The sequence below is a fragment of the Eurosta solidaginis genome, chromosome 4 (genome assembly GCF_040869045.1).
Source record: "Eurosta solidaginis isolate ZX-2024a chromosome 4, ASM4086904v1, whole genome shotgun sequence".
Classification (NCBI taxonomy): domain Eukaryota; kingdom Metazoa; phylum Arthropoda; class Insecta; order Diptera; family Tephritidae; genus Eurosta; species Eurosta solidaginis.
The window spans coordinates 229,949,600-229,975,148 of NC_090322.1; the positions used below are offsets into that span (position 1 = coordinate 229,949,600).

A 25,549-nucleotide genomic window follows, 5' to 3' on the forward strand; every position below is an offset into this window, starting at 1 on the left:
CAGACAGTCGAACAAATGACCGGGTGTGCTACTACTCTAACGTAGTGGATAGTCGAACTAGTTTGACAACTGAAGCTGCGCGGTTATTCATAATGAATTCTTGTCTCAAAAGGCCGGAAAACAACAGTTTGGAGTGAGCGTATAGCCTTAACATCTTTCAACTTAAAATCGGTCGACTTTCAGTCTAAAATATCGTTTTGTTTTAGCGAAGACTATTGAAATCAATGTTTCGAACACAAACGTCTGCAAATTTTGGTCTACATTTAAAAAAAAAGTATCCAGGGTCCTTGTAAAATTTAAGTTATGTAGGATTATTGTATTTTCACCCATCAGTTACGCAATAATATCCACTTGGACTGCTTATGATTTCGAGGGCGGCATCCTAGGCTGAATTTTTACTCCCTAACGTTTCAAGGTGTTTCTCTGGTAGTGCTCGGTAGTATAGCGTGACAAAAAAAATCCGTTAGAAAGTCTCCGGAGCTATACATAAAGCTTCTACTGACGTTCACGAAGGTATGAGTTCGAAGCCGCAGTCCTATAGCTTCTGTGCTAGTATGTTGTATGAGGGCCAGGAGGCGTGGTAGCGACTGATGGTGGACAGGATTGCTACTGTTGCCACTTCGGGAATTATAGCTATAAAAACAGCAGAAAAAACTGGATGCCCCCTTTGGCGCGATTAACAGTAGGCCAGCTTTGGTGCTCATCGTTAAAACTGTGAGATGACGCCTTTGTGCGCGACCAGCTAGGGGTTACAAATAATTTAAAGAAATCGTGTCGAGAAAGAGTATTAGAAGTTAGACCAGAACATCTCCTTCGGTGAAACTACGCTTTGTACGAGACATACAGACACAAGTGTGACCATTTTAAGTACCTCAATTTTTTTCGGCAGACGCAGCAGTACCAGTCCCTTAGACCGGGGCTAAGTTCGAAGCCCTTCTGGAGTAAGTGAATGAAGGACAGTCCCTCCGCAAGGAGCTGCTCTTGAAATTTTTTGACTCCCTTAAATACATACAAACAAAACCTTTCCTTTCCAAAAAAACCTTTCCTAAATATTATTATATAAATAGAAAAAAGCTTTTTAAAGCAAGAACACTGGCGTATATAACAGTGCCTACGCCGCCGCCGATATGCTGATCGGCGTAAACCTCTAATACATACATACATATATACATACCAGAAATAAGCCGGAATAACAGCAACATAATAGAAGAACAATAAAAGGAACAGCAAAGAAAGTTTAACAAAAACAGCTGTTCGATTGAGAACGCAAATCTGAGGGTGTTTTTTTATCGATTTTGTTGCAACTTGCATATTTAAAAGCTCAGAGTACTGTTAAAGAAATAAAGAAGAAGAACAAGAGCAACACACCCCTTAAAATAACCACAGTTTATGAGATTCATTCGTGCGGATAGGAAGTTGTGTGTAATTAAAAGTAGAAATTGTGTGTGCAATTTATTTAGTGTGTTAATAAAAAGAGTTACATCCATATTCCAATATCAAATTTATAAATAAATGGTGTTTGGGCAAATTGTTTAAATATCACTTATATCGTTGTTTTGTTAAAAATTCTCTATTGTGAAAAGTGTTGCAACTTAAGGCAGCATAGCTGTCTTTAGCATTGTGAATGTGTGCGTGTGTATTAGTGTAAAGATTTCCTGTGAAATAAAGAGTATTACAAAAATGGATATCCCATTTTCGATGCTTTTGCTGCTCTGCTTGGTATTTACCATAATCGGAGCCGCTCTAATACTTTTGCTGCAATATTATCTTTATTTGCGATTTTCTATACTCCCCGAGGAGACCGCAGAACAAAAAGATATCAACACAAAATATTCGTTGCCTGAAGTAAGTAGAAAAAAGAGAACAAAACAAATTGGCTGATTACATTGAAGACGGCGACTGTAGAACACAACGACAATAAAGCAGGCATGCTTAACCAACGAACCGATATCATTTCGTTACGATAATTAACGTTAATAAACGAAACAAAGTCATTTCGATTCGTTTATTAACGTTAAGAACGTCAAATTAACGAAATGATTTCGTTTCGTTTTCTGCCGTATCAAAACGAAGTCAAATCGTTTATGTTGATTATTAATTTCAAGCTATGCTGGCAAAGTTGATTGATGGCGGAGTCATTAAAGGTGAAAGCATTATCCAAGCTGATTGCAACTTTTCTCATGAATTTTGACAGTACGAACATTTCTCAGAGTATTTTGACATTACCACCAACGAATTACACGAACAAATTACATGGAGTTTGTGTGTGTACGTCCGCTCGCTGTTGCCACCTTACGGCTTCACCATGGCTATAGCATTGCCAGCACAATTCAAACATAAAGTATCACGTTTTTGTTAACGTTTTTAACGTTAACGAAAGCTTTTCGTTTCGGTTAAAAACGAGATACAATTTATCTTGATAATTTCTTTATCGATAATATTTCGAAGTGTTTCAACGGAAACGGTGGAATTTTTTTGATAAACGATTAGCTTAACGTTAAGGTGCATCCCTGCAATAAAGCAAAGCTTGTCGACGACGGTAGTAAAGCATAGGCTACTTGTTAAAAGGGACTGGCAAACCTACCATATCCGTATTTATATAAAATATCTGATCAGAATAATCTTATGGAAATCAATGTAATTGGTTAATGGTATCATACCATAACCATACCATAGCCAACCCACTGTGAATCGGTGGGAAAATTGAACTGGTTTCATGGCAATAATGCCATAGTGCCATATTTATTGACACATTTTGCAATAAAAAAAAATGTATCATAACAGTAATAATGATAAAATGATTATTGTTAGGCCTTGAGCTCGATTCAAACCCGCGATCTTACAAATTAGGCCGATATAACAACAAAAATTGTTAATACATCCCAGAGTACAGGGAAAAAGTGTCAATGTCAATAAATATGTATGACATTATGGCATCATTGCCATGAAACAAGTCCAATTTTTACATCGATTGTGCAACATATGTCACAGCGCTGTGTAAATCAATTGGCAAGAAAGAGGATAGAAGTAGAAATAATGAAGACAAATTAACAAGCGCTGTGATAGTTATAGCAGCGGCGCCTAAACGTTGCCAATGAAGGAATTTAGCAGTTCCCGAAATAATTGTAAACTTTACCAAGTAGCGCAACTAACAGCTGATCGCTCAAAATTAGCACATACACACAAACATCAGTAATGGCCATATTACGGAAATCTTTAGGCAAATTCAAGTTAAATGTTTAAACAGACATAAAATGTTATAATTTTGGAATATAAAGCATCTAGGACGCCTTAATTGCAGTAATTGAAAGAAAATGTTTGCTTATACTCAAGTATTTAATTATTTTTTCTAAATGTATCTTTAATATTGATACAATGATTGAAGGTATGTTAATCCAATGCAACTCTGCTCTTCCTACTGTTCTTCATTCCACTACATTCGAGTGCCTTCTCTCACTGAATTCGAGTGCCTTTCACTCCATTCGCAACATAACCTCAATTTAGCTGCCAAACTATATAGCAAACAATGCCCGAAATGGATCTATACAACGAGCTTTGGCAGTTGTCTAAATTTTTCTTTCTTCTCTTTTAATTTAAAAATTTTTCAAATAAGAAAAAATGTATCATAACAATAATAATGATAAAATAAGTATTGTTAGGTCTTGAGCTAGATCTAACAAAGCCCGCGCATGCACAGAATATACATTTGCACAGTTTCGGCAAATAATGATTGACAGAAAATTTGCACGTTAGGAAGATTGGAAGGTATTGATACAGAAGTATTATATTGTAACGAATTTAGGGAAACTTCGCTTATTTTACACCTTCTACTAACGTTCGAATCACTAAACTGTTGAATAAATAACCCCACTATTCAATAATGCAAAATGGCCTTTATTAAAGTACTTTAGAATAACACTACTATTGCTCGCCAAATAGCGTCTTAAATCAAACTGATTGTCGTGCCTCTACTGTTGCTGCTTTTTATATTCTTCGGTTTCCTCGTTCCATATTTCTAGGCGCTTCTATTTCCAGAACTTACTAGTTAGTTATCAGCTATAAAATTACTCAGCTATAATTACGTTTATAATATTCGTAACAATATATATGGTTTAACGGTTTCATTTTTTGTTATCAATAATATGCTCAGAATGAAAAAAGGAGTTGATTTAGTCATGTCCGTCCGTCTGTCTGTGATTACGATAACTGGAGTAAATATTGAGATATCTTATTGCAATTTGCTATATGGGTTCCTTGGCACTCATCTCCTATCGCTATTTATAATGAGTGAAATGGGATGATAACCACGCTCACTTTACATATACATATATAACATTTTGGAAATCACAAAAAACCTGATTATTTAGTAAATAATACACCTAGAATATTGAAATGAATGTGAACAATTGTGGTGTGTCGCAAGCCCGGCAAGGGAGTGGAGGCACAACAATTGTGTTTTGGAAATAAATAAAAGAAAAGAAAAGCGAGATATTTCTGGTTATAATAATGGTTTTATTATAGTGAGAATGTAACTGAAACAAATAATTTAAAAAAAAAAATAAATGTAAGGCGCGATAACCTCCGAAGAGATCTAAGGCCGGGCTTCTCTTCCAATTTGCGTCGTGCTCCTCTTGATTTTCCCTACAAATTGACCGGACGGGACCTACATGTTTTATGCCGACTCCGAGCGGCATCTGCAAGGCAGATGAGTTTTCACTGAGAGCTTTTTATGGCAGAAATACACCCGGAGCGCTTGCCAAACACTGCCGAGGGGCGACCCCGCTTAGAAAAATTTTCTTCTAATTGAAAGTTTGAGTTCTTTAACTTATAATGAATTTCAATGATCTCTACATCGACAACCCTATCAATAACAGCCCTTTAAATAATGTTAACCAGCTTTCTTATATTGAAAATTGTATTTATATATTGCATCAAAACATACGTAGTCTGCGGCAAAACTTCGATTCTCTAATGTGTAATGCAGAATCGTTTCCAGTCTACCCAGACATAATAGTTGTGTCGGAGATATGGATATATTCTCATGAGAATAGCTTTTATGATATTCCTAATTATAACTTTTTTGCAACTAATAATGACGATTATTCTGCTGGAGGTGTGGGAGCTTTTGTGCGAAACACGTTTGATTGTACTATTGCTAAATACAACGTGCAAAGTGCTGATATTTTGAAAGTTTTGCTAAAAAATGGTGAAAAAACTTTAGCCTTAATATGTGTATATAGGTTACATTCTGAAACTAGTCAGGCCTTTCTGGAAGAGTTCTCAGATTTTTTAAATGGTTTAAAAGAGAGGGATGTAGTTATATTAGGTGATTTGAACATAGATATAATGCAGTTGAATGCGATATCTGCAAGCTACCTAGCACTATTGGCCAGTCACGGTTTTACTTAAATGAGCCGACAAGGAACTGTTCTGGCACTTGTCTGGATCATATTTTTTGCCGTCTTAGCAGCTTGTGTGCGTGCACTGGTATTAATTTGGAACTAGGTATTACAGATCACAGTATGACTGGTGTCAAACTTGAGTTCCATATGAAAAAGAAAGATTTAACGAGCAATACAAAAACGAATATGATAAACTATTCCATGCTTAATGAAAAGCTGCTTTATGAGGATTGGGTTGTTGTCTATGCTGAGAAAGATATTTCAAAAGCATACTCTCTGTTTATAAATATATTGCATGGTCACATAGAATTCTCTAGTTTCACTTGTGCTCGACGTAAATCCAAAACCAAGCTTAAACCCTGGATGCATTCTGCCCTTTTAAAAAGTATTAAATTGAAAAATAAGTTAGGTGTTAAGTGTAGAAAGCATCCAAGAAATCTTGCGCTTCGATCTCGTTACAAAAAGTTGTGCAAAAAATTAAATAAAGACATAAAATCACACCGATATACTTATTTCCGGAGTAGACTATTCAGCTGCCATGGGAACACTAAAAAAGAATGGGAAGTTGTAAATAGCATTATCAACCGAAATAGCTCTGGTAGTGAACGGGTTATTGCTCTGAATAATTGTGGCAATATGATTGACGACCCCTCTGTTGTTGCTGATATTTTTAATGATTTTTTTGTGTCTGTTGGTCAATGCAATACTTCTTCCAGCAACTGCATCATGTCCAGTGGTGACGCATCTATTTCTAGGTGCAGTTTTATGTTTGAACCCTTCACAGGCACTGAGCTCCTTGCAATAATAAAAAGTCTAAGCAATTCTGGCTCTAGTGGATACGACGGTATTTCAAATAAACTTCTTAAAAACATAGCCCTTAATATGCTGGACATACTAAAGCATCTATTTAATACTAGTGTTTTTACAGGAATTTTCCCCGATGCCTTGAAATGTGCAATTATTATACCCGTTTTTAAAAAGGGTAACAGGGAAGATAAAAATAACTATAGGCCTATTTCACTTCTATCCTCTATATCTAAGGTCTTTGAAAAAGCTCTTAAAAATCGAATTATGCAGTTTCTAGAAAGCAGAAGCTTTTTTAGTCCAAGGCAGTTTGGTTTTAGAGCAAACCGCTCTACTGAAGATGCTCTACTAGAATTCTGCTCTTTTATTTATCAAGAGTTGGACAATAAAAAAAAATTGCGCTGGTCTTTTCGTAGACATAACCAAAGCTTTTGACACGGTAGATCATGCTATTTTAATAAATAGATTGTATGATGCCGGTTTTCGAGGATTTGTACAAGTGGTTTCAATCATACCTTTCTGAAAGGGTACAGTGCGTCAGAGTTTGCGGAAAGCTGGGGAAGACTAATCCAATCACGAGAGGGGTTCCGCAAGGCTCCGTGCTCGGTCCCATCTTATTTTTAATTTATGTTAATTCAATTTTTGATATGCCCTTCTTGGGGGAAGTCACTGCATTCGCAGATGATCTTGCGATGGCCTATAGTTCTCCTAACACCTTTGATTTGATAAGTAGTATAAACCATGATGTACATCTACTGAGAACTTGGTTTGCAAAACATAAGCTCGTCGCTAGCAATAAGACCAAACTCATGAGTTTTAGTCTAAATATAAAAAAACCACCGGATGTAAGTATTGTTTTTCATTCTGCGATTTGCGAGCGATTTGCTTTACATGACAATATGTGCCAAGTTTTTCAGTCCGGTACCTTCGCCTCGCTTGTGGCCTGTAGTAAGTACTGCTTCACGATAGACTATGTTGATGAATTTCAGTATCTGGGTGTAACGGTTGATACGAATATGAGCTGGGGTAACCATATATCCCGTCTAAAAAAATATCTTCAATTCTCTTTGCGTTGTCTTTATCATCTCAGAACTTCCGGTTCCAACAATCTTCTCAAAATAGTTTATTATGCGGTCTTTCATTCTAAATTAAAATACGGAATCAGCTGCTGGGGTGGCGCCACCCTTAACAAAACCCAGCCGTTACTAGTATTGCAAAAGTATGCTGTTCGAAAAATATCTAATGTTAACCGGCTGCATCCATCGAGAGAACTTTTTAGAAGTCTAGGGATTCTCCCAGTCAAGGACCTGTATTATTTCAAAGTTTTAAAATTTTTTTTTATTAGATGTGGCTATCTGCAAAGTATGAGGTCGGAAACATATAACCTGAGGACAAACTCACAAACTAGAGTCGTTGTACCTTCGACCAGAACCACACATTCAAGCAAGTTTTTCACAGTTGTTTCACGAAAATTCTTCAATATACTTCCCACCGAAATACGTACTTTACGGAATCTTCGGCAATTTACAGAAAGTGTTAAGTCCTTCCTCTTAGGCCTCGCACACAATGAAATCGAAGTTCTGCTTCAGCCAGCTACATAAACCGTTTATAATAACAAATACTTCATAATTTTAATTGCTTTTCCTTTCATTTATCTATGGGTTTGTTGGAATTTTAGCTGAATCTTTTTATATACTATAATTTAATTAAACAACCATTTATAATTTAATCACTTTATTTAACAGTTCACCCCACTGTATTTTTTATATTTGCTATAATTGACATTTGTCACTATGCTGAATTGGCATAAAAATGTCTTAACTTTTCCTATATCTACTTGTACATATATCCCATATATATAAGATTAAATTGTTTGCTTTTACGATGTTATTTTAATATGTACATACATAGATATAAGGAAAATGCCTAATAAATGAAATGAAATGAAATGAAATGAAAACCTTATTTCTAAAATTTCGATGTTGCTTTGCCCGGGGTGCGAACCCAGGGCATACGGTGTAATAGGCGGAGCACGCTACCATCACACCACGGTTGCCGCCAAACAAATAATTTACCTTTGTATAAAAGGAATGTGGCGGGGCTTCTCGCACTAGCAACAGTAAGGGATACTATCATCTCTAAGCCGATACTAAGCAGTCACTTGTGTCTACATAAACAAATCAATCATTATGTCTACACATCTGTACATACATCAGCGGAGAGATACTCACAAAAGTATGCAATCAACAGCAAAGTAGTTCTCACACATACACATGCATATTTCTGAGATACTCACAAAAGTATGCAATCTTCAGCGAACTAGTAAATTCTAGAAGGAGAAACGTCTAGAAGTATGCGAACGAGGAAACCGAAGAATATAAAAGCAGCACCAGATGAGGCATGAGCAGTCAGTTTGATTTAAGCACGCTATTGGTTGCGAAGTATAAGTTTTATTGTGAAGTATTTTCAAATTAGTCTAATAAAGACCATTTTGGATTATTGAATATTGGAGTTATTTTATTCAACACTTTAGCGATACAAACGTTAGCAAAAGGTTGCAAATAAGAGGATTTTCACTAAATGCGTTACAATTGGTGTCAGAAGAGGAATTGTTGAATAAATTCCGAAGATTGGGAATACAACTTGGTCATGTAAAAGTTAAGTGAATTAAGGATTCAGCAACTGAAAAAGGAGTTGGAGAACCGTGGATTGACAATAACAACCGACAATAAAATGGAATTTCAAGCACGGCTACGAGAGGTAATGTAGTCGGAAGGAACTAATGTGGATGATTATGTCTTTCATCCTGATGGGGACGAGACAACAACAAAAATTGAAGGGAAGAACGGAAGTCCGAGTCCAGTCGCAAGCGACGAGAATAATGCGATATTGGCTTTGTTATCACAGATATCGACAAAAATGGAAACCCAAGAAACACGAATAACTGAAAGTAGGGCATCTCAACTAGAAGCACAGTCGACACAGATTACATCCAAGATGGAAACTCAACTGGAAGAACAGAAGACATATATGTCATCACAACTGGTTGATGGACAGGAGAAGGTAGTTGCATATTACAGCCGTTCAATTGGTAAACCAGAGAGGAACTATAGCGTTACACGGAGAGAGCTGTTGGCTTTGGTAGACTGCATTAAACATTTTCACAAGTACCTCTACGGGCAGCGATTCTGCGTCAGGACCGATCACGCAGCGTTAAAATGGCTCGTGCAGTTCCGTAATCCAGAAATCAAATTCGTACGATGGATCGAGTGACTACAAAGCTGTGGCATTTCCATTGAGGATCGAGAAGGTAGTACCCATGGAAATGTTGATGCAATGTCACGAAGATCATGTAGTTTGGAATGCAAGCACTGTTCAAAGGCCGAGGCTAAAGAAGACATTATAGATGACAAATGACTGTAACATGTACGGATGAATGGGAAAAGGAACAGCTAAAGAAGTGTCAGCTAGAATATTCTGATCTGTCACATGTTCAGCAAGGGCTCGAACGAAACGAAAGACCAAATAGAGAGGAGATGTCAGCAGAGAGTCCCATTACGAGGTCACAGTGGAACAATTTATAATTGATATCCGGTTGCTTGCATCGGTTATGGGAGAGTGAGGATAGTCAATGCAAGAAGAAACTGATAGTTGAAGAGGATTCCTGACGTGCTCAGCGAGCTGGATAATGGTCCAAGCGAAGGTCATCTTGGAATCACGAAGACGCTCGAGAAGATTAAACAGAGATTATATTGGGTTGGTTGCCGTCTGTCGGTAACTGAGTAGGTTGCGAACTGCGAGGTTTGCAGCAGAGCGAAAAGGCCCAAAACCCGAAGTCATGGCAAGATGAAGCAATATAACTCAGGTGCGCCATTTGAAAGGATCGCTATGGATGTCGCAGGTCCATTTCCTACTAGAAACTCTGGAAACAAATATGTACTGGTGGTTATGGATTATTTCAGCAAATGGCCAGAGGTATACCCGATCCCAAATCAAGAAGCGGAAACAGTAGCAGAAGTGTTTATAAAAAATTGGGTTGCAAGGTATGGTGTACCAATGGAGTTACATTCCGACCAAGGCAGGAATTTCGAATCAGCTGTGTTCCAGGAAATGTGTAAATAATTGGGAATTCAAAAAACACTGACAACTGCATTGCATCCTCAGTCCGATGGTATGGTGGAACGATTCAATAGAACATTGTAGGACCACTTAAGGAAAGTAGTGGACAAGTTGCATAAAGAGTGGGATAGCCGCATACCATTATTCTTGGTGGCGTACCGATAAGCAGTGCATGAGCCAACGGGCCAAACCCCTGCAAAAGTAATTTTTGGCAATGACCTTCGAATGCCAGCTAGTTTGAAGTTTGGGATAGATGCCGATGCGGAGAGAAATGTCAAGAAATCCACTGGTGTTTTGGAAGAAGACGTGAAGGAAATACACGATCTGATAAGGCAACGAACAAGGATTATGAGTGACAAGATGAAAGCCAGATACATGCCTGCCCATATTGGTACTTCGTTTTGTCCTCATTCAGCATCAAACTCATCTTACCGCTTGTCTTTCCAGTTTGAAGAAAGCAGGCCGATGATATCAATATCGACAGCATACGCCAGTAATTGCATGCTTTTTTAGAATATTGTTCTAGAGCGGTTAAGTTCTGCAGCTGGTATAATTTGTTCTATCATCAAATTAAAAAATTGCACGATAGGGTATGACTCTCTCTGCAACCTCGTTTAGTTTCGAACGGCTTGAAGAAGTTCTTCCCAATTGTGAACGACCAGGCGTTGTTACTGAACGTCATTTTGCACAACCGTTTAAGTTTTGCAGGAAAACCAAATTTATGCTACCAGAGGCGTCTTTAAAATCTGCGTTTTTATTAGGTTGAGATGTAACTGTGTATATGTGTGCGTAATGTCGTCTACGCTCTTTGTTACTATGCATGCTTAGCTTACTTTGCTGTGCAGTATTTATGTCAGATGTAGGCGAAATGGAAATACAAATGTGTTAGTGAGAGCGCGATGTTCGCTTTGCGTTTTTCATTCGCTTACTATAGCTCCGACACATAAGCAGTTTTTCATATAGATGAGTTTAACCCAGGCTTATGCATTATGAGTAGATAGCACGTATTTTTATGGAGAATGGTAGAATGAGCGAGGCTGGCGTCATCTGATATTGAAAAGTAGCCAACTCCCCAATTTTGTTCCAAGCAAATCATAAGAAAAAGAATTTGACATTTGCTTTGGCTAAGGTTGTTGGCACACTTTGCAATTATGAATTGCAATTATTGAAATTATTTTTCCTACTGGTTGGTAAATTTTCTAACATTTTTTATACTCAGTTGAGCAGAGCTCACAGAGTATATTAAGTTTGATTGGATAACGGTTGGTTGTACATATATAAAGGAATCGAGATAGATATAGACTTCCATATATCAAAATAATCAGGATCGAAAAAAAATTTGATTGAGCCATGTCCGTCCGTCCGTCCGTTAACACGATAACTTTAGTAAATTTTGAGGTATCTTGATGAAATTTGGTATATAGGTTCCTGAGCACCAATCTCAGATCGCTATTTAAAATGAACGATATCGGACTATAACCACGCCCACTTTTTCGATATCGAAAATTTCGAAAAACCGAAAAATTGCGATAATTCATTACAAAAGAGAGATAAAGCGATGAAACTTGGTAGATGAGTTGAACTTATGACGCCGAATAGAAAGTTAGTAAAATTTTGGACAATGGGTGTGGCACCGCCCACTTTTAAAAGAAGGTAATTTAAAACTTTTGCAAGCTGTAATTTGGCAGTTGTTGAAGATATCATGATGAAATTTGGCAGGAACGTTACTCCTATTACTATATGTACGCTTAATAAAAATTAGCATAATCGGAGAAGGACCACACCCACTTTTAAAAAAAAAATTTTTTTAAAGTAAAATTTTAACAAAAAATTTAATATATTTACAGTATATAAGTAAATTATGTCAACATTCAACTCCAGTAATGATATAGTGCAACAAAATACAAAAATAAAAGAAAATTTCAAAATGGGCGTGGCTCCGCCCTTTTGCATTTAATTTGTCTAGGATACTTTTAACGCCATAAGTCGAACAAAAATTAACCAATCCTTTTGAAATTTGGTAGGGGCATAGATTTTATGACGTTAACTCTTTTCTGTGAAAATGGGCGAAATCGGTTGATGCCACGCCCAGTTTTTATACACAGTCGTCCGTCTGTCCTTCCGCATGGCCGTTAACACGATAACTTGAGCAAAAATCGACATATCTTTAATGAACTTAGTTCACGTGCTTGTGTGAACTCACTTTATCTTGGTATGAAAAATGAAAGAAATCCGATTATGACCACGCCCACTTTTTCGATATCGAAAATTACGAAAAATGAAAAAAATGCCATAATTCTATACCAAATACGAAAAAAGGGATGAAACATGGTAAGGTAATTGGATTGTTTTATTGAAGCGAAATATAACTTTAGAAAGACTTTATAAAATGGTTGTGACACCTACCATATTAAGTAGAAGAAAATGAAAAAGTTCTGCAGGGCGAAATAAAAAACCCTTAAAATCTTGGCAGGATTACATATATAAATAAATTAGCGGTATCCAACAGATGATGTTCTGGGTCACCCTGGTCCACATTTTGGTCGATCTGGAAAACGCCTTTACATATACAACTACCACCACTCCCTTTTAAAACTCTCATTAATACCTTTAATTTGATACCCATATCGTACAAACTCATTCTAGAGTCACCCCTGGTCCACCTTTATGGCGATATCTCGAAAAGGCGTCCACCTATAGAACTAAGGCCCACTCCCTTTTAAAATACTCATTAACTCCTTTCGTTTGATACCCATATCGTACAAACATATTCTAAAGTCACCCCTGGTCCACCTTTATGGCGATATCTCGAAAAGGCGAACACCTATAGAACGAAGGCCCACTCCCTTTTAAAAATACTCTTTAACACCTTTAATTTGATACCCATATCGCACTAACAAAGTCTAGAGTCACCCCTGGTCCACCTTTATTGCGATACCTCGAAAAGGCGTCCACCTATAGAACTAAGGCCCACTCCCTTTTAAAATACTCATTAACTCCTTTCGTTTAATACCCATATTGCACAAACGAATTCTAGAGTCACCCCTGGCCCACCTTTATGGCGATATCTCGAAACGGCGTCCACCTATGGAACTAAGGATTACTCCCTTTTAAAATACTCATTAACACCTTTCTTTTGATACCCATATTGTACAAACAAATTCTGGAGTCACACTTGGTCCACCTTTAAGGCGATATTTCGAATATGCGACCACCTATACAACAACCACCACTCCTTTTTAAAACCCTCATTAATACCTTTAATTTGATACCCATATCGTAAAAACACATTCTAGAGTCACCCCTGGTCCACCTTTATGGCGATATTTCGAAACGGCGTCCACCTATAGAACTAAGGCCCACTCCCTTTTAAAATACTCATTAACACCTTTCGTTTGATGCCCATATTGTACAAACAAATTCTAGGGTCACCCCTGGTCCACCTTTATGGCGATATCTCGAAACGGCGTCCACCTATGGGACTAAGAATTACTCCCTTTTAAAATACTTATTAACACCTTTCTTTTGATACCCATATTGAACAAACAAATTCTAGGGTCACCCCTGGTCCACCTTTATGGCGATATCTCGAAACGGAGTCCACCTAAGGAACTAAGGATTACTCCCTTTTAAAATACTCATTAACACTTTTCATTTGATACCCATATTGTACAAGCGCATTCTAGAGTCACCCCTGGTCCACCTTTATGGCGATATCTCGAAAATGCGACCACCTATACAACAACCACCACTCCCTTTTAAAACCCTCATTAATACCTTTAATTTGATATCCATATCGTAAAAACACATTCTAGAGTCACCCCTGGTCCACCTTTATGGCGATATTTCGAAACGGCGTCCACCTATAGAACTAAGGCCCACTCCTTTTTTAAAATACTCATTAACACCTTTCGTTTGATGCCCATATTGTACAAACAAATTCTAGGGTCACCCCTGGTCCACCTTTATGGCGATATCTCGAAACGGCGTCCACCTATGGGACTAAGGATTACTCCCTTTTAAAATACCTATTAACACCTTTCTTTTGATACCCATATTGAACAAACAAATTCTAGGGTCACCCCTGGTCCACCTTTATGGCGATATCACGAAACGGCGTCCACCTATGGAACTAAGGATTACTCCCTTTTAAAATACTCATTAACACTTTTCATTTGATACCCATATCGTACAAACGCATTCTAGAGTCACCCCTGGTCCACCTATATGGCGATATCTCGAAAAGGCGACCAACTATACAACAACCACCACTCACTTTTAAAACCCTCATTAATACCTCTATCGTACAAACACATTCTAGAGTCAACCCTGATCCACCTTTATAGCTATATCCCTAAATTGTTGTATGGGAGAATGTTTACAACAGTGCTTCGCGAAATTTTGTATGTGAATGGGCAAGGCGTAATAAACTTAAATTGCTAAGTCTGAGGTTCCTTCATATTTACAAACGCAACACCTTGATTGATTGTGGTGATGTTATTGGAATGCATAAGCTTGTGTTAAACGCATCTATATGAAAAATTTCATTGTACCGCGGCCTTTAGCAAGCAACAAGTAAAAACCGTTTCCAATTATTTTTTAATGCGCACAATGGCAAGCGGAAAATATTTAAGTTGCCCAACCCTTTTGGGCAAAAACAATGGCGGATAATCATAGTCAAAATAAAATAGGTTTTAAATTTAGTTTCAGCTTTTTTGAAAGATAGCTCATAGAAAATTATGTCAAAAAGCTGCAACTAAATTTAAAATCTATTTTATTTTGACTATGATTACGCGCCAATGTATTTTATGCTACAAGTCCAAGTACAAGAATATACACAGTAAAAAATATGTACTCATAATATACATATGGACAATTCGTCAACATTGCGAGCGACGCACGCAATCGATGTTGGTGCGCCAAATGCTCAGCGACTATTAAACTAAAGAGAATAAAAATACGTGTGAATTGAGTGTGCACGATTGTTCTACTATTTGCCGACGTCTGATTTATTTACTAGCGGCATATCGATGTGTCGAAATTGGTAATATTCGCCACAATAAATTGGTATAAAGTTATTTCATTTCCGGCAGGGCTCTCACTTAAACACATACATACAGTTTTTTTCCTAATAGTTGACTACGTTATCTGGGCAATATAAAGTTAGTTAACTTTTATGTTGAATATTTTAAGCTCTGTTGTTATTCAGCGATGCGGACGTTGTGGCAGCGTACTGCCCACAAGTGGCCAAATGAAATCGGCTAATGCGGCAGTTACCCACCGACGTGTGCCGTACGTAAGGACGTTTGTCGTACGAAGCACGTTTGGCCGAACTCTCAAGCCCGTAGGAATCAATGTGTGCGTCTGTGTACATGTACATAAGATATTTGTGTGTGTATTGTTTACAGATAAGCACTGTTGCCATTGACCATTTTGCATGTATGCTTATGGAAACATCAACTTTTTCCAATTTAATTTTTGATATTGTAAAAGGCCGGAATACTATTAAATAAGTATAAATAGATTAAATATTTATAATCAGCACTTTTACATAATTATTTCGAATTATTTTCACAATTTTTCAAACTTTAATTAGGCGTTTTTGCATAAAATTGCAAACGGTCAAAAATTAGCGCACAAAAGTTTACTAGGCAACTCTGTCTAGTGAGAGAGCGATCAGCTGACACGTTCTTACGGAAAAAATCAAACTTGTTTTGATTTCTACGTTCCGGGCTACGTACGTACGGGCGTTGCACGTCGGTGAGTTTTCGTTTACATTGCACACTCATAAGATAGGTCGTGTCAGCTGACACGTTTTTTCTACGTACGTTCGTGAGTAACCACGGCTTAATTCTGTTCATTTTCCTTTTTTTGTCTAGTTGTTGATGGGCAGCGGTTTGACAATCGTGGTGATCTTAAGGGATATCATCAGCTGAGTTTAATACATATATAATAGAAAAGAAACATACACCGCACGTTTTATAACCAACCAACTCAAAATAATGATTTTTTTTAAATTTTTCGATATACCCACATTACCATCTGAGAAGATTATGCTGACATTTATATAATATGTACTCAGAAAGACCAAAATTGGGTACATATGTATATGCCTTTGAATCCAATCTTTATAATGGAACTCTTTGAAAAAATAAGAATTAACATACCACTAATACTACATAATTTGTCAAGAGAAGAGGTCTTTTTCTTCGACCAATTCTAAAACACCCCAGCGGGTTAGAGGGCTTAGAATAGGCTCTGACGACCCCAAGTTCCTCAGGGGTGGCCTAGAAGATTCAATGTGGTCATATTAAATCGTTCCCGAAATGGTCGGGTTTGTACCTTAATGGTTCTTGTTATTGGAACGTACTGGATCTACGTATATCCGACAAAGGACCATCAACATCGATAACACTCCCCAAAACCTTCGGGGACTATCTTTATCGCTAAAAGAACAACAATAACAAAAAAAGATGAGGCCGAGGGTGACAGAGTTAGAGGTGGTTGGCAATTGAGTGGTATAAGAATAAAGTGTGGAAAAGAAAGGGGAAAAAGGGATGAAGGACAGTATTAAAGTTATAGCAAGATAAAAATTCATTTCAAATTGAGACAGATCTATGAAATAAGTTTATTTGCGGCAGCAACGCTCTCCGTAATTTCTAGTATATTCAAACATTTATCAACTTATCTGCTTGGAATTATTTGTCTCCAACGTATTTTGTTTTCTAAGCTATGTTAAAAATATAACTACATAAGCAAATAAATTGATAAGCAGGGTCAGTGAATACCACAAATGTTTTAAAAAGCTGTTGTCAATTGCTCATAATCTTCATTTCTAATGCCATTATTCAACATTTGATAAATTGTCCTATTTCGGGAATTGTCTTCTATCTATACTTTTCGACATAAGAAATGTTAAGCTCTAGGACTGTGTGAATTTTGTACTAAGTTTAAATTTTTAAAACTTTGAGTCCTATGGCTTAAACAGATACAATACATTAAACTCATGCACATGAGAGAAAGAAATCTGAAAGGCACTAGTTATGTTGACTCATGTTGTATACCTCCAATATGATCTTCTCGTGACTAAATTCAAATGGTTAAAATTCACCTAAATTGTTAACAAACTCTTGTTATTATTTACAGGGTTTCCACATGTCGCTTTTTTAAAAGCTACCACTTCACACAACCCTAGGCAGCTGCACACAAGGTAGCAAACTCTTAGTTTGTAAAGAACGTTAGCTACCCCTTAGGTCTTGAACACTGACAACTACTAGTAACTTAGCTGGCACACCAATGATTCACATAGAAATTGAAAAGGATTGCCGCAGAGCTGGATGAAGTTCTGGTAGGGAACTGGCTGAAATTTCTTGTACTGCGGACTTTCGCATCTCATGCAAGCTGGTCAAAATTACATTTATTCATCCCCTGTGGGGAATGGTCATACAAGTTGTCGATTGTAGAAATGTCCTATAGGATATAATTGTGCGTGTGTGCAAATACCAACCCTGATTTAAAGTACTTCACGTAAACTTGGTGTAGGATCCCGAAAAGCGCAAAAATTTTTTCTGTTCGCTACTAATTAGCGATAAATTTTTTGATCCGCTGAAAGCTCTCCGCTGACTCCAAGTTCATATATGCATACATCTGTCTTTAGCGAACTATTACAAATTTGTATATTTTGTTATTTTTTTTATTTATCTTACAGACAATTCAAGAAACAGCACGCTCCATAAATCTAGTGCCACCTACGGGAGCGACATCTGGTCACACTCACAATACTGGTGCAACAGATGCCGCACCGTTAATGTCAATTAATTTTGTAATGCAATTTTTGTTTCATGAATTGAAAAATTCGAGTCGCGTACGAAAATGGTTTTATCGTAAGCTATCACTGGAACTAGATGAGCTGTTGGCGAAAACTACAACTGGCAGATTATTCGATAAGCTAACGGTGAGTTAAAGAACACTTCAAGCTTAACATATAAAACAGTATACAACTTTCTTCTGCTTAGTAACAAGTATATCTGGCAGCCCTAAACTTACACCTAAATAATATCACCTGCTTAAACATTAAATATACAATTAGTATTTAACAAACTTGGGACGATAAAAAAATGTAAGAAAATGAAAACATCATTCGTGTTATCAAATAAGTTTTGTACACATATTTTTGACATACATACATATATAGAGATATTTGTAGCCGTTCTTCAGTTCTGCTGTGAAGCTTTTTATTAGTTAAGTAAGATCCTAAAACTCAAAACAAAATTTTGCAAGACAAAGCTATTGAAATTTGAAAAATGTAAGAAACGGCGAAAATCCTCTTATATAAAAAATCGTTAGTGTAGGAGATATATGGTATAGTGGTCGGTTCCGGTTAATGTCTAATTGAGAGCCTAGGAAAGACAGAGTGATATGGCTAAATCAACTTAGCTCTGATCATTTCAGTATACTTATATGTGTGTCTATCTCTTCTTAAGGGCTTACAATTTTCAAACTTCGGGGCGAACTTAATATACCATTTGATTTGCATGGAAGGTATGTGTAATTATAGTATAATAAAATTTTAAATTATGGTTTATAATGTGGCAATCAAAAGCTTTTCGTGCTTCGGACTAAGTTGACGAATTCGCAATAGACTCTATGCGAAATGTTAACAAATCAACGCCTCAAGGTGGGGAGGTCAAACATACTATACACGTGTATACACGTGTGATTTAAAATAAACGAAAGGGGTCAAGTTCGTTGTTGACTGTGTCGATCCAAAAATATGGAGATCCCACAGGCTGCACGATCGCCAAAGCGTATTTCAGGCGGAAACCGTACTAAGTTAGGTTAGGTTGAACTGGCCGGTCCACGAGGACCTCACATAGACTGATTGAGTCCGTAGTATTACCAGATGTTTATTCTAACGACCAAACTGAAAAACTCTATCAAAAACCAGGACCTATGTTATAAAATAACTCCGTCCTCTTTGCAAATACTAGAAGCATCCTAGGACTTAAGCCACTTGCTGCTTTTAGATCTGACAGCTGTATCACTCCTAATAGCTGGAGTCTTAGCCTGGCAAGTGCAGGACACGAGCATAGAACGTGCTCGATCGTTTCCTCCTCCAACCCGCACTTCCTACATCTGCTATCTCTGACCAAGCCTAATTTAAGGCATATGACGCCAGAAGGCAGTGTCCAGTCAAAATACCCGTCATGAGTTTACATTCCTCTCTTTTTAATGATAGAAGCAACTTTGTTAGTATAAGGTTGTAAGACCTACACATAATCTTCGACACTTTACAGCCCCGTGCTTGAACCCACGCCTTTCCCGCTTGGTCGATCATGTGCACCTCTCGCCTTCGTTTAATCTCTCCCTGTCTAATTGGGACGTCCACGGAGCAAGCTTCAAGGGATGTGCTTTTTTAGCTAGTTCATCCGCTTTTCGTTCCCATCTATTCTCATATGCCGTGGGACCCAATATAGATTTAAGCTTCTTCCTGTCCCGATTCTCTCCAGAGACCGCTTGCACTCTAACATGCATTTAGATGCTGTGCTATGCGAGATTGTTGCCTTAATTGTTGCTTGACTGTCAATATAAAAGTTAACGCGTTTGCAGCTTAAGCTATTTTCTTCCAGGGTTTCTACTGCGTTGGTTACGGCTAATATTTCCGCTTGGAAAACGCTATAGTAATCCGGCAGGGTGTAGGATCTGCTTATTACTAAAATTCTAGAAGAAACATGCTTTAGTTGTATTCGCGTCAACATATATATTGACTGTAAGGCAGCCACACAGTACTTCACAATTAAATCTGACATGATTATAAATTAGTTCTAGACAATTAAAAATGTTGGAAGTGTGGATTTCAGAAAGAAACTATTGGGAACGTATTGTGTTCTAATAGCCTGCGCTCGCGGAGTCAAGGCTCCAGCTACTAGTTGCTAGATATCGAGGCAGCAATTACGCTAGGTCCTCGAAAATTTCTAGTATTTGTCAATAGGATGGCATGGTAACAATCAGCCAATGTGAGGTCTTATAGACCAACCAGTTCAACCTAACCCAATCGCCTCATTTTGCTCTCGCTCTCCTAGTATTTCATAGGATATAAAACATCCGTGCAATCCGTGCACCTTGCAAGACATAGTGAATCCCCCTAATAATTTGTTGTATTGTAGTTTAATTAAATTAAGCATTTTTATCTTTTTGATTTATAATGGGTCCTGCGGTAAATGAGGACAAGACGAAGTACTCGCTGTCATTTGCGCCAAGGCAGTCCTGTCACTGTTAATGGCTATAAATTTGGGACTTCAAATAAGTGCTCTTGAGTAGGGAACTAGAAATTTAAATCCTCCTTAGACTACCAAAAATCACACACATGATGTATAATTCAAAAAAGTTGACGGTGGGTAGATAAGATGACTCTTGGAGTCTTCGAAAGAAAACACGCATACGAGCGCTGCCCCTGCCTTAATATAAAAGTCGTGCTTGGTGTCTTTAACGTCAGGGTGCGTAAAAAAACGTTTTCGACCATACGGTTGAAAAGTTCAGCCTACACAATGAAACCTCTACAGAACAAGGTACTGCATAAAAATATACATGGCTGCCCCCCGATCAAAATACACGCAATCAGATCGAAAATATTGTGTAATAGTGTTTTTGATGTGCACACGATCTGACGACCCATCATCGACTCGGATTACTATCTCACCGCAGTCAAAATACGCGATCGCCTCTGCGCGGCTAAATGCAAGGAAAAAAAAAACACAAGGAAAGCTAGACGTCAAAATGTTTCAATTGCAACAGACTGCCAATGATTTCGCAACTCTACTCTAACACCTGTTCTGGGAGAACACAAGTCAACACGGCAGAATGCAGAAGCAGTGGGAGCATATCTTTAACACACTTCGTACCACCGGCGAGAAGAAAATGGTTATCGGTGACTACGGAAAAGCAGCAGGTACGATGAAAAATGCCGCGTTGAAACCGAAAGAAAAGACGCTGCCTGCATGGCTACCGCAAAAGCGAACGTGGGTGAACGATATTGCAAGTTGAAACGGGAAACGAGGCGTCTTTTTTAGGAACAAAAAATAGAGACAGAAAGGCATGAGTGCGAGGAGCTTGAGTTGGTAGCCACTAGGAATAAAGCTCGCAAATTTTACCTCAAATTCAGCGAAACACGGAAGGTTTTAAGTCCGTGGCAAACTCCTGTAAGAACGAAAACGACCTTGTAACTGATGCCGAGAGAGTACTTAGATTATAGGGGAAACACTTCTCTGTAACAACCAACAACTTCTAAACAAAATTTGATGGATGAGCTCTAACTAGAATTTGAGTATATTCTGAAAAAGAAGATCCCGCAAACCCCACAAATTACCGCGAAATTAGCTTACCTAATAGTCCATGTTCTATTCTATCTATGTTTATCGAAAGACTCGCCCAAAGTGAAGAAACTGGTTGGACCGTAACAAGTCCGGCGTCTAACATGGTGAATCTATGAGATCTTCATGATACGCCAAACACTGTCCGATAAGAGTGTTTCTACACACCTTTTTTTATACATCAAAGTAGCTGTTGACAGCGCAATAAGACAAAAAGGCTCTCTATAGCGTTATTCCTTGAGTCTGATGCTATTGCTTTCATTAACCAAACTAGCCAATCAAATAAGGCAAACGAAGTAATCGCTGCCATCAAAGAAATGATCGGCGTATTCGCCGATATCGATACAAGCGGCAAATCTAAGTGAATTTGGCATTTGTAAAGTGGTCCTCATCCCGCTGCTTTCAATCTCTTTGATTGTTCTCTACTTTACCTCACTTGTAGTGCCGAACTTTCACTTGATAGTCAGTAATTTTTTCTGCAAAGTAGTTATGATGTATTTCAAATTGATTTTTAAAAATTATTATAAAATAGAGAGCTAATAACATATACATATGTAATACTCCTATATTGCTACTATAGGCTAGGTACACTCACAAACATCAGAGTGCTAATATATATTGCTGTTTAAATGTTTTGGGTTTTGAATTCAATAATCGAATGTCTCTAAATAAAAATTTTTTTTGTCACACTTTTGCTGCTACAATCACAAAAATTTTACGGCTGCCTTGTTTTGATTTCGAATTCAAGACTCATTGCGTGCATTTTCTGTTAGCAATATAGGAGTATCACATACATACATATATGGCTAATAATAATGATAGTAAGAACTCATTTTCTCTGCTTTTGTTTTTCTGCCCATTGCTTTTCTGACGTCGTCTTTGAAACCTCTGCCATGTATAGTAGCTAATTCGTCTACAGATGATTTTAAACCATTTATACCACCATCTTCTGCATCCAACTCATTGCCCTTTAATGTGTCTGCATCATCAATTTCTTCAAATCTTTCCACACCCATTTCTTCCATTTCTGCGTACGGATTTTCTGGAGAGACAGGCAAGGCAGCTGCATGGTGGACCATCAATCCAATGATTATAAAAGTCAAAGCAGTGAAACTTCTCATTTTCGTGTACTTTATACGACTGAAATATTATCGAAATTGTTGTAGAATTTTATAGTCAAACATATGAGTAAATAAATAAATACAAACACAAGGCACTAGCATCTGATGGGATTTTAGGCCAAACTTCTTTTCCGATTTGCGTCGTGCTTCTTTTTGATTTTTCCTACAAATTGGCGGTTTAAGACCTACATATTTTACGCCGACTTCTAACCGAACCTTCAAGGCAGATGAGTTTTCACTGTGAAGCTTTGCATGACAAAAATACACACAACTCTGGTTTTAAAGCTTTTCTTCTAATTACTCCAGGACATAGAAAGTTGAACCCTCCCCCCTTGTCTAAAAAGATGGCCAACATTTCATATACCCACGACTACACGATAATGGTAAGAGGCCCTGGCCCTTCATAGGCGCGCGATCGGAAACTATAGCGGACCAAGTTCACGACCACTCTATTCAAGAAGTGGAAGGAACAGCTGACGCAAATATTGGACATACGTTGGTGGAGTTGAGCTTTCGACTGTCAGTCACTCAAAGATATTAGGTGTAACGCTCGACAGCACTTTTACCTTTAAGGCACATGCCTTCGAAATTGTATCTAAAGTACAAAGCCGTATGGAAATCTCTAAGTCGTTAGACGGCAGCACAAATTAAAAAGCAAAAACACCCACTGAAAAAGGCTGCAGACGTACCAAAATACTTCATTTATAAGTGAGAGATGTCTTCCTATGACCCCTGAACACCACCTATATATTGAGGAAAAAGAGCCCACTTAAGTGAGCATGATGAAGTACCAAACTGCCAGTTCTTGCTGAATTGGGATGATATGATGAATAAATTGTATGCCATTTAGAATAATGCTGGCGCAGAGGCTGACTAGTGTGACAATTGGTATGACACTGATGTATAAACTGAGTATATCGCATCTGGTATGTTTTTGGTGTATAATGACTAGTTTGCCATGAGGTATGATGCTGATGCAGAGACTGGCTATTGATATTTCTGAGGACATCGCCGTGTTAAAAATGTCAGTTGCGAATATCGAAAAAGAGAGAACTCGAACTAGTTGGGAATTTTGCCAAACTAGTATTATTCTAGTATACGACTAGTTGGTTTGACTGCAGGGAAGTTGTTGTAGATACGTAAGTAGTGGCGCGAGAAAACAAAGTTGTTCAACAGCGCAAATAGCAATACATTAAAGCTGTTAAGAGTTTTTTTGTTTTTGATAACTTTTTGTCATTTTCAAGGTTTTCTTTGTACATATTATTTTGTTTTGTCAGCTGCCAAATTACTATTCTATGTTGAGAAAATATACCACAGTTATTGATGTTGTGTATTTGGAATGACGTAGAAAATTCTTATAGTCGTATATTTTGTTTGTGTATTGCGCAAATTTGAGCGGCCGCCGTGGTGTGATGGTATGGTGCTCCGCCTACCACAGCGAAGATACTGGGTTCACGCCCCGGGCAAAGCAACATCAAAATTTTAGAAACAACGTAGAAGAAAACTTTTCTAAGCGTGGTCGCTTCCCGGCGGTGTTTGGCAAGCACTCCGAGTGTATTTCTGCCATGAAAGGTTTCTCAGTGAAAACTCATCTGCCTTGCAGGAGCCGTTCGGATTCGGCATAAAACAAGTAGGTTCCGTCTCGCCAAATTGAAGGAAAAATTAAAAGGAACACGACGCAAATTGGAAGAGAAGCTCGGCCTAAAATCTTTTCGGAGGTTATAGCACCTTACATTTAATTATTTATTATGCAAATTTACTACACCAGTTTGCAAATGCAATGATGCTAGACCATTTCCACAAAATCCTGAACTCCCCTATTTTTTCCTATCGCGCCACTGCGAATGGCATTTCATTTCATTTATTGCAAAAAGAGTATTAGTACAATAAGATCTAGGATCTTTTATAGTACAAAGAAAAGATAAATCGCAATGATAAAAAACAAAAGTAATAGCAGAGGGTTATGTAGGTTAAATTATCATATTAAACATAGAGAAGTAAATTAAGAAAATATCTAAAATAAACAAATAATTAAATTCAATAACAAAACATTGTTTACACTCATACATATTGATGGCTAAAACTCAAGAAGTATAATGGTTTCAACTAAAATGAGCATAAAGAACATTTTTAAAGTTGCTTTTATTTAGAGAACTACAAATGAAAGAATAGCCGTCCAGATGTTAGATAGTTATAAGTTGGTACTATTAGGTCGTTGATTAGAGCATACCTGCGGAAAACTAGCTTATTATATAAGTAACTAGGCTCCTTATAAATGATAAGTTGACAAAGGAAAATGCTGTTTCTAGCTTTCAGATATTCGGAGATTTCACAGCCCAGCAGACGCGTTCTCCAGCTGGATATATGATCAAATCTAGCTAAGCCGAATACATAACGTGTAAAATGATTAAATAAGCATTTCGTTTGAAGCAGTCATTCTACTATTTGTACCGTTTCAAAATAAGACGTAGTTCTTAGCACAGCTTAAGGAATGCTTTAAATTTTTATGCTACGGCTTCGCTTATGCTCTCCTCAAGTTCAGAGCCGGAGCAGTAGCAATAAAAAAAAAAACTCCAGAGAAATATAGCATTTTCAATCGCTGCCCTTATGCCATGAAGTCTACGTAAAGGAAAGGATTTAAAGTGTAAGGAAAGAACGCATATCATAGTCGAAGCTCTTAAAGCCAGTCCTGTATGGAAAATTTCTAGTTCAAACATGGTGCGCTTCCAGTGTA

The 25,549-nt window shown here is 37.6% G+C and overlaps 1 protein-coding gene across 1 annotated transcript in view; it reads left to right on the forward strand.

The window, feature by feature from the left end:
- The first annotated feature begins 1,410 nt into the window (after positions 1-1,410).
- Positions 1,411-25,549, forward strand: part of Pdzd8 (PDZ domain containing 8) — a 521,733-nt gene continuing 497,594 nt past the window's right edge. Inside the window, exons 1-2 of the mRNA XM_067784995.1 lie at positions 1,411-1,845; positions 18,034-18,279. Of these exons, the coding sequence (XP_067641096.1) occupies positions 1,681-1,845; positions 18,034-18,279 (411 nt within the window). The 5' untranslated portion in view covers positions 1,411-1,680. The remainder of the gene's footprint in view (positions 1,846-18,033; positions 18,280-25,549) is intronic.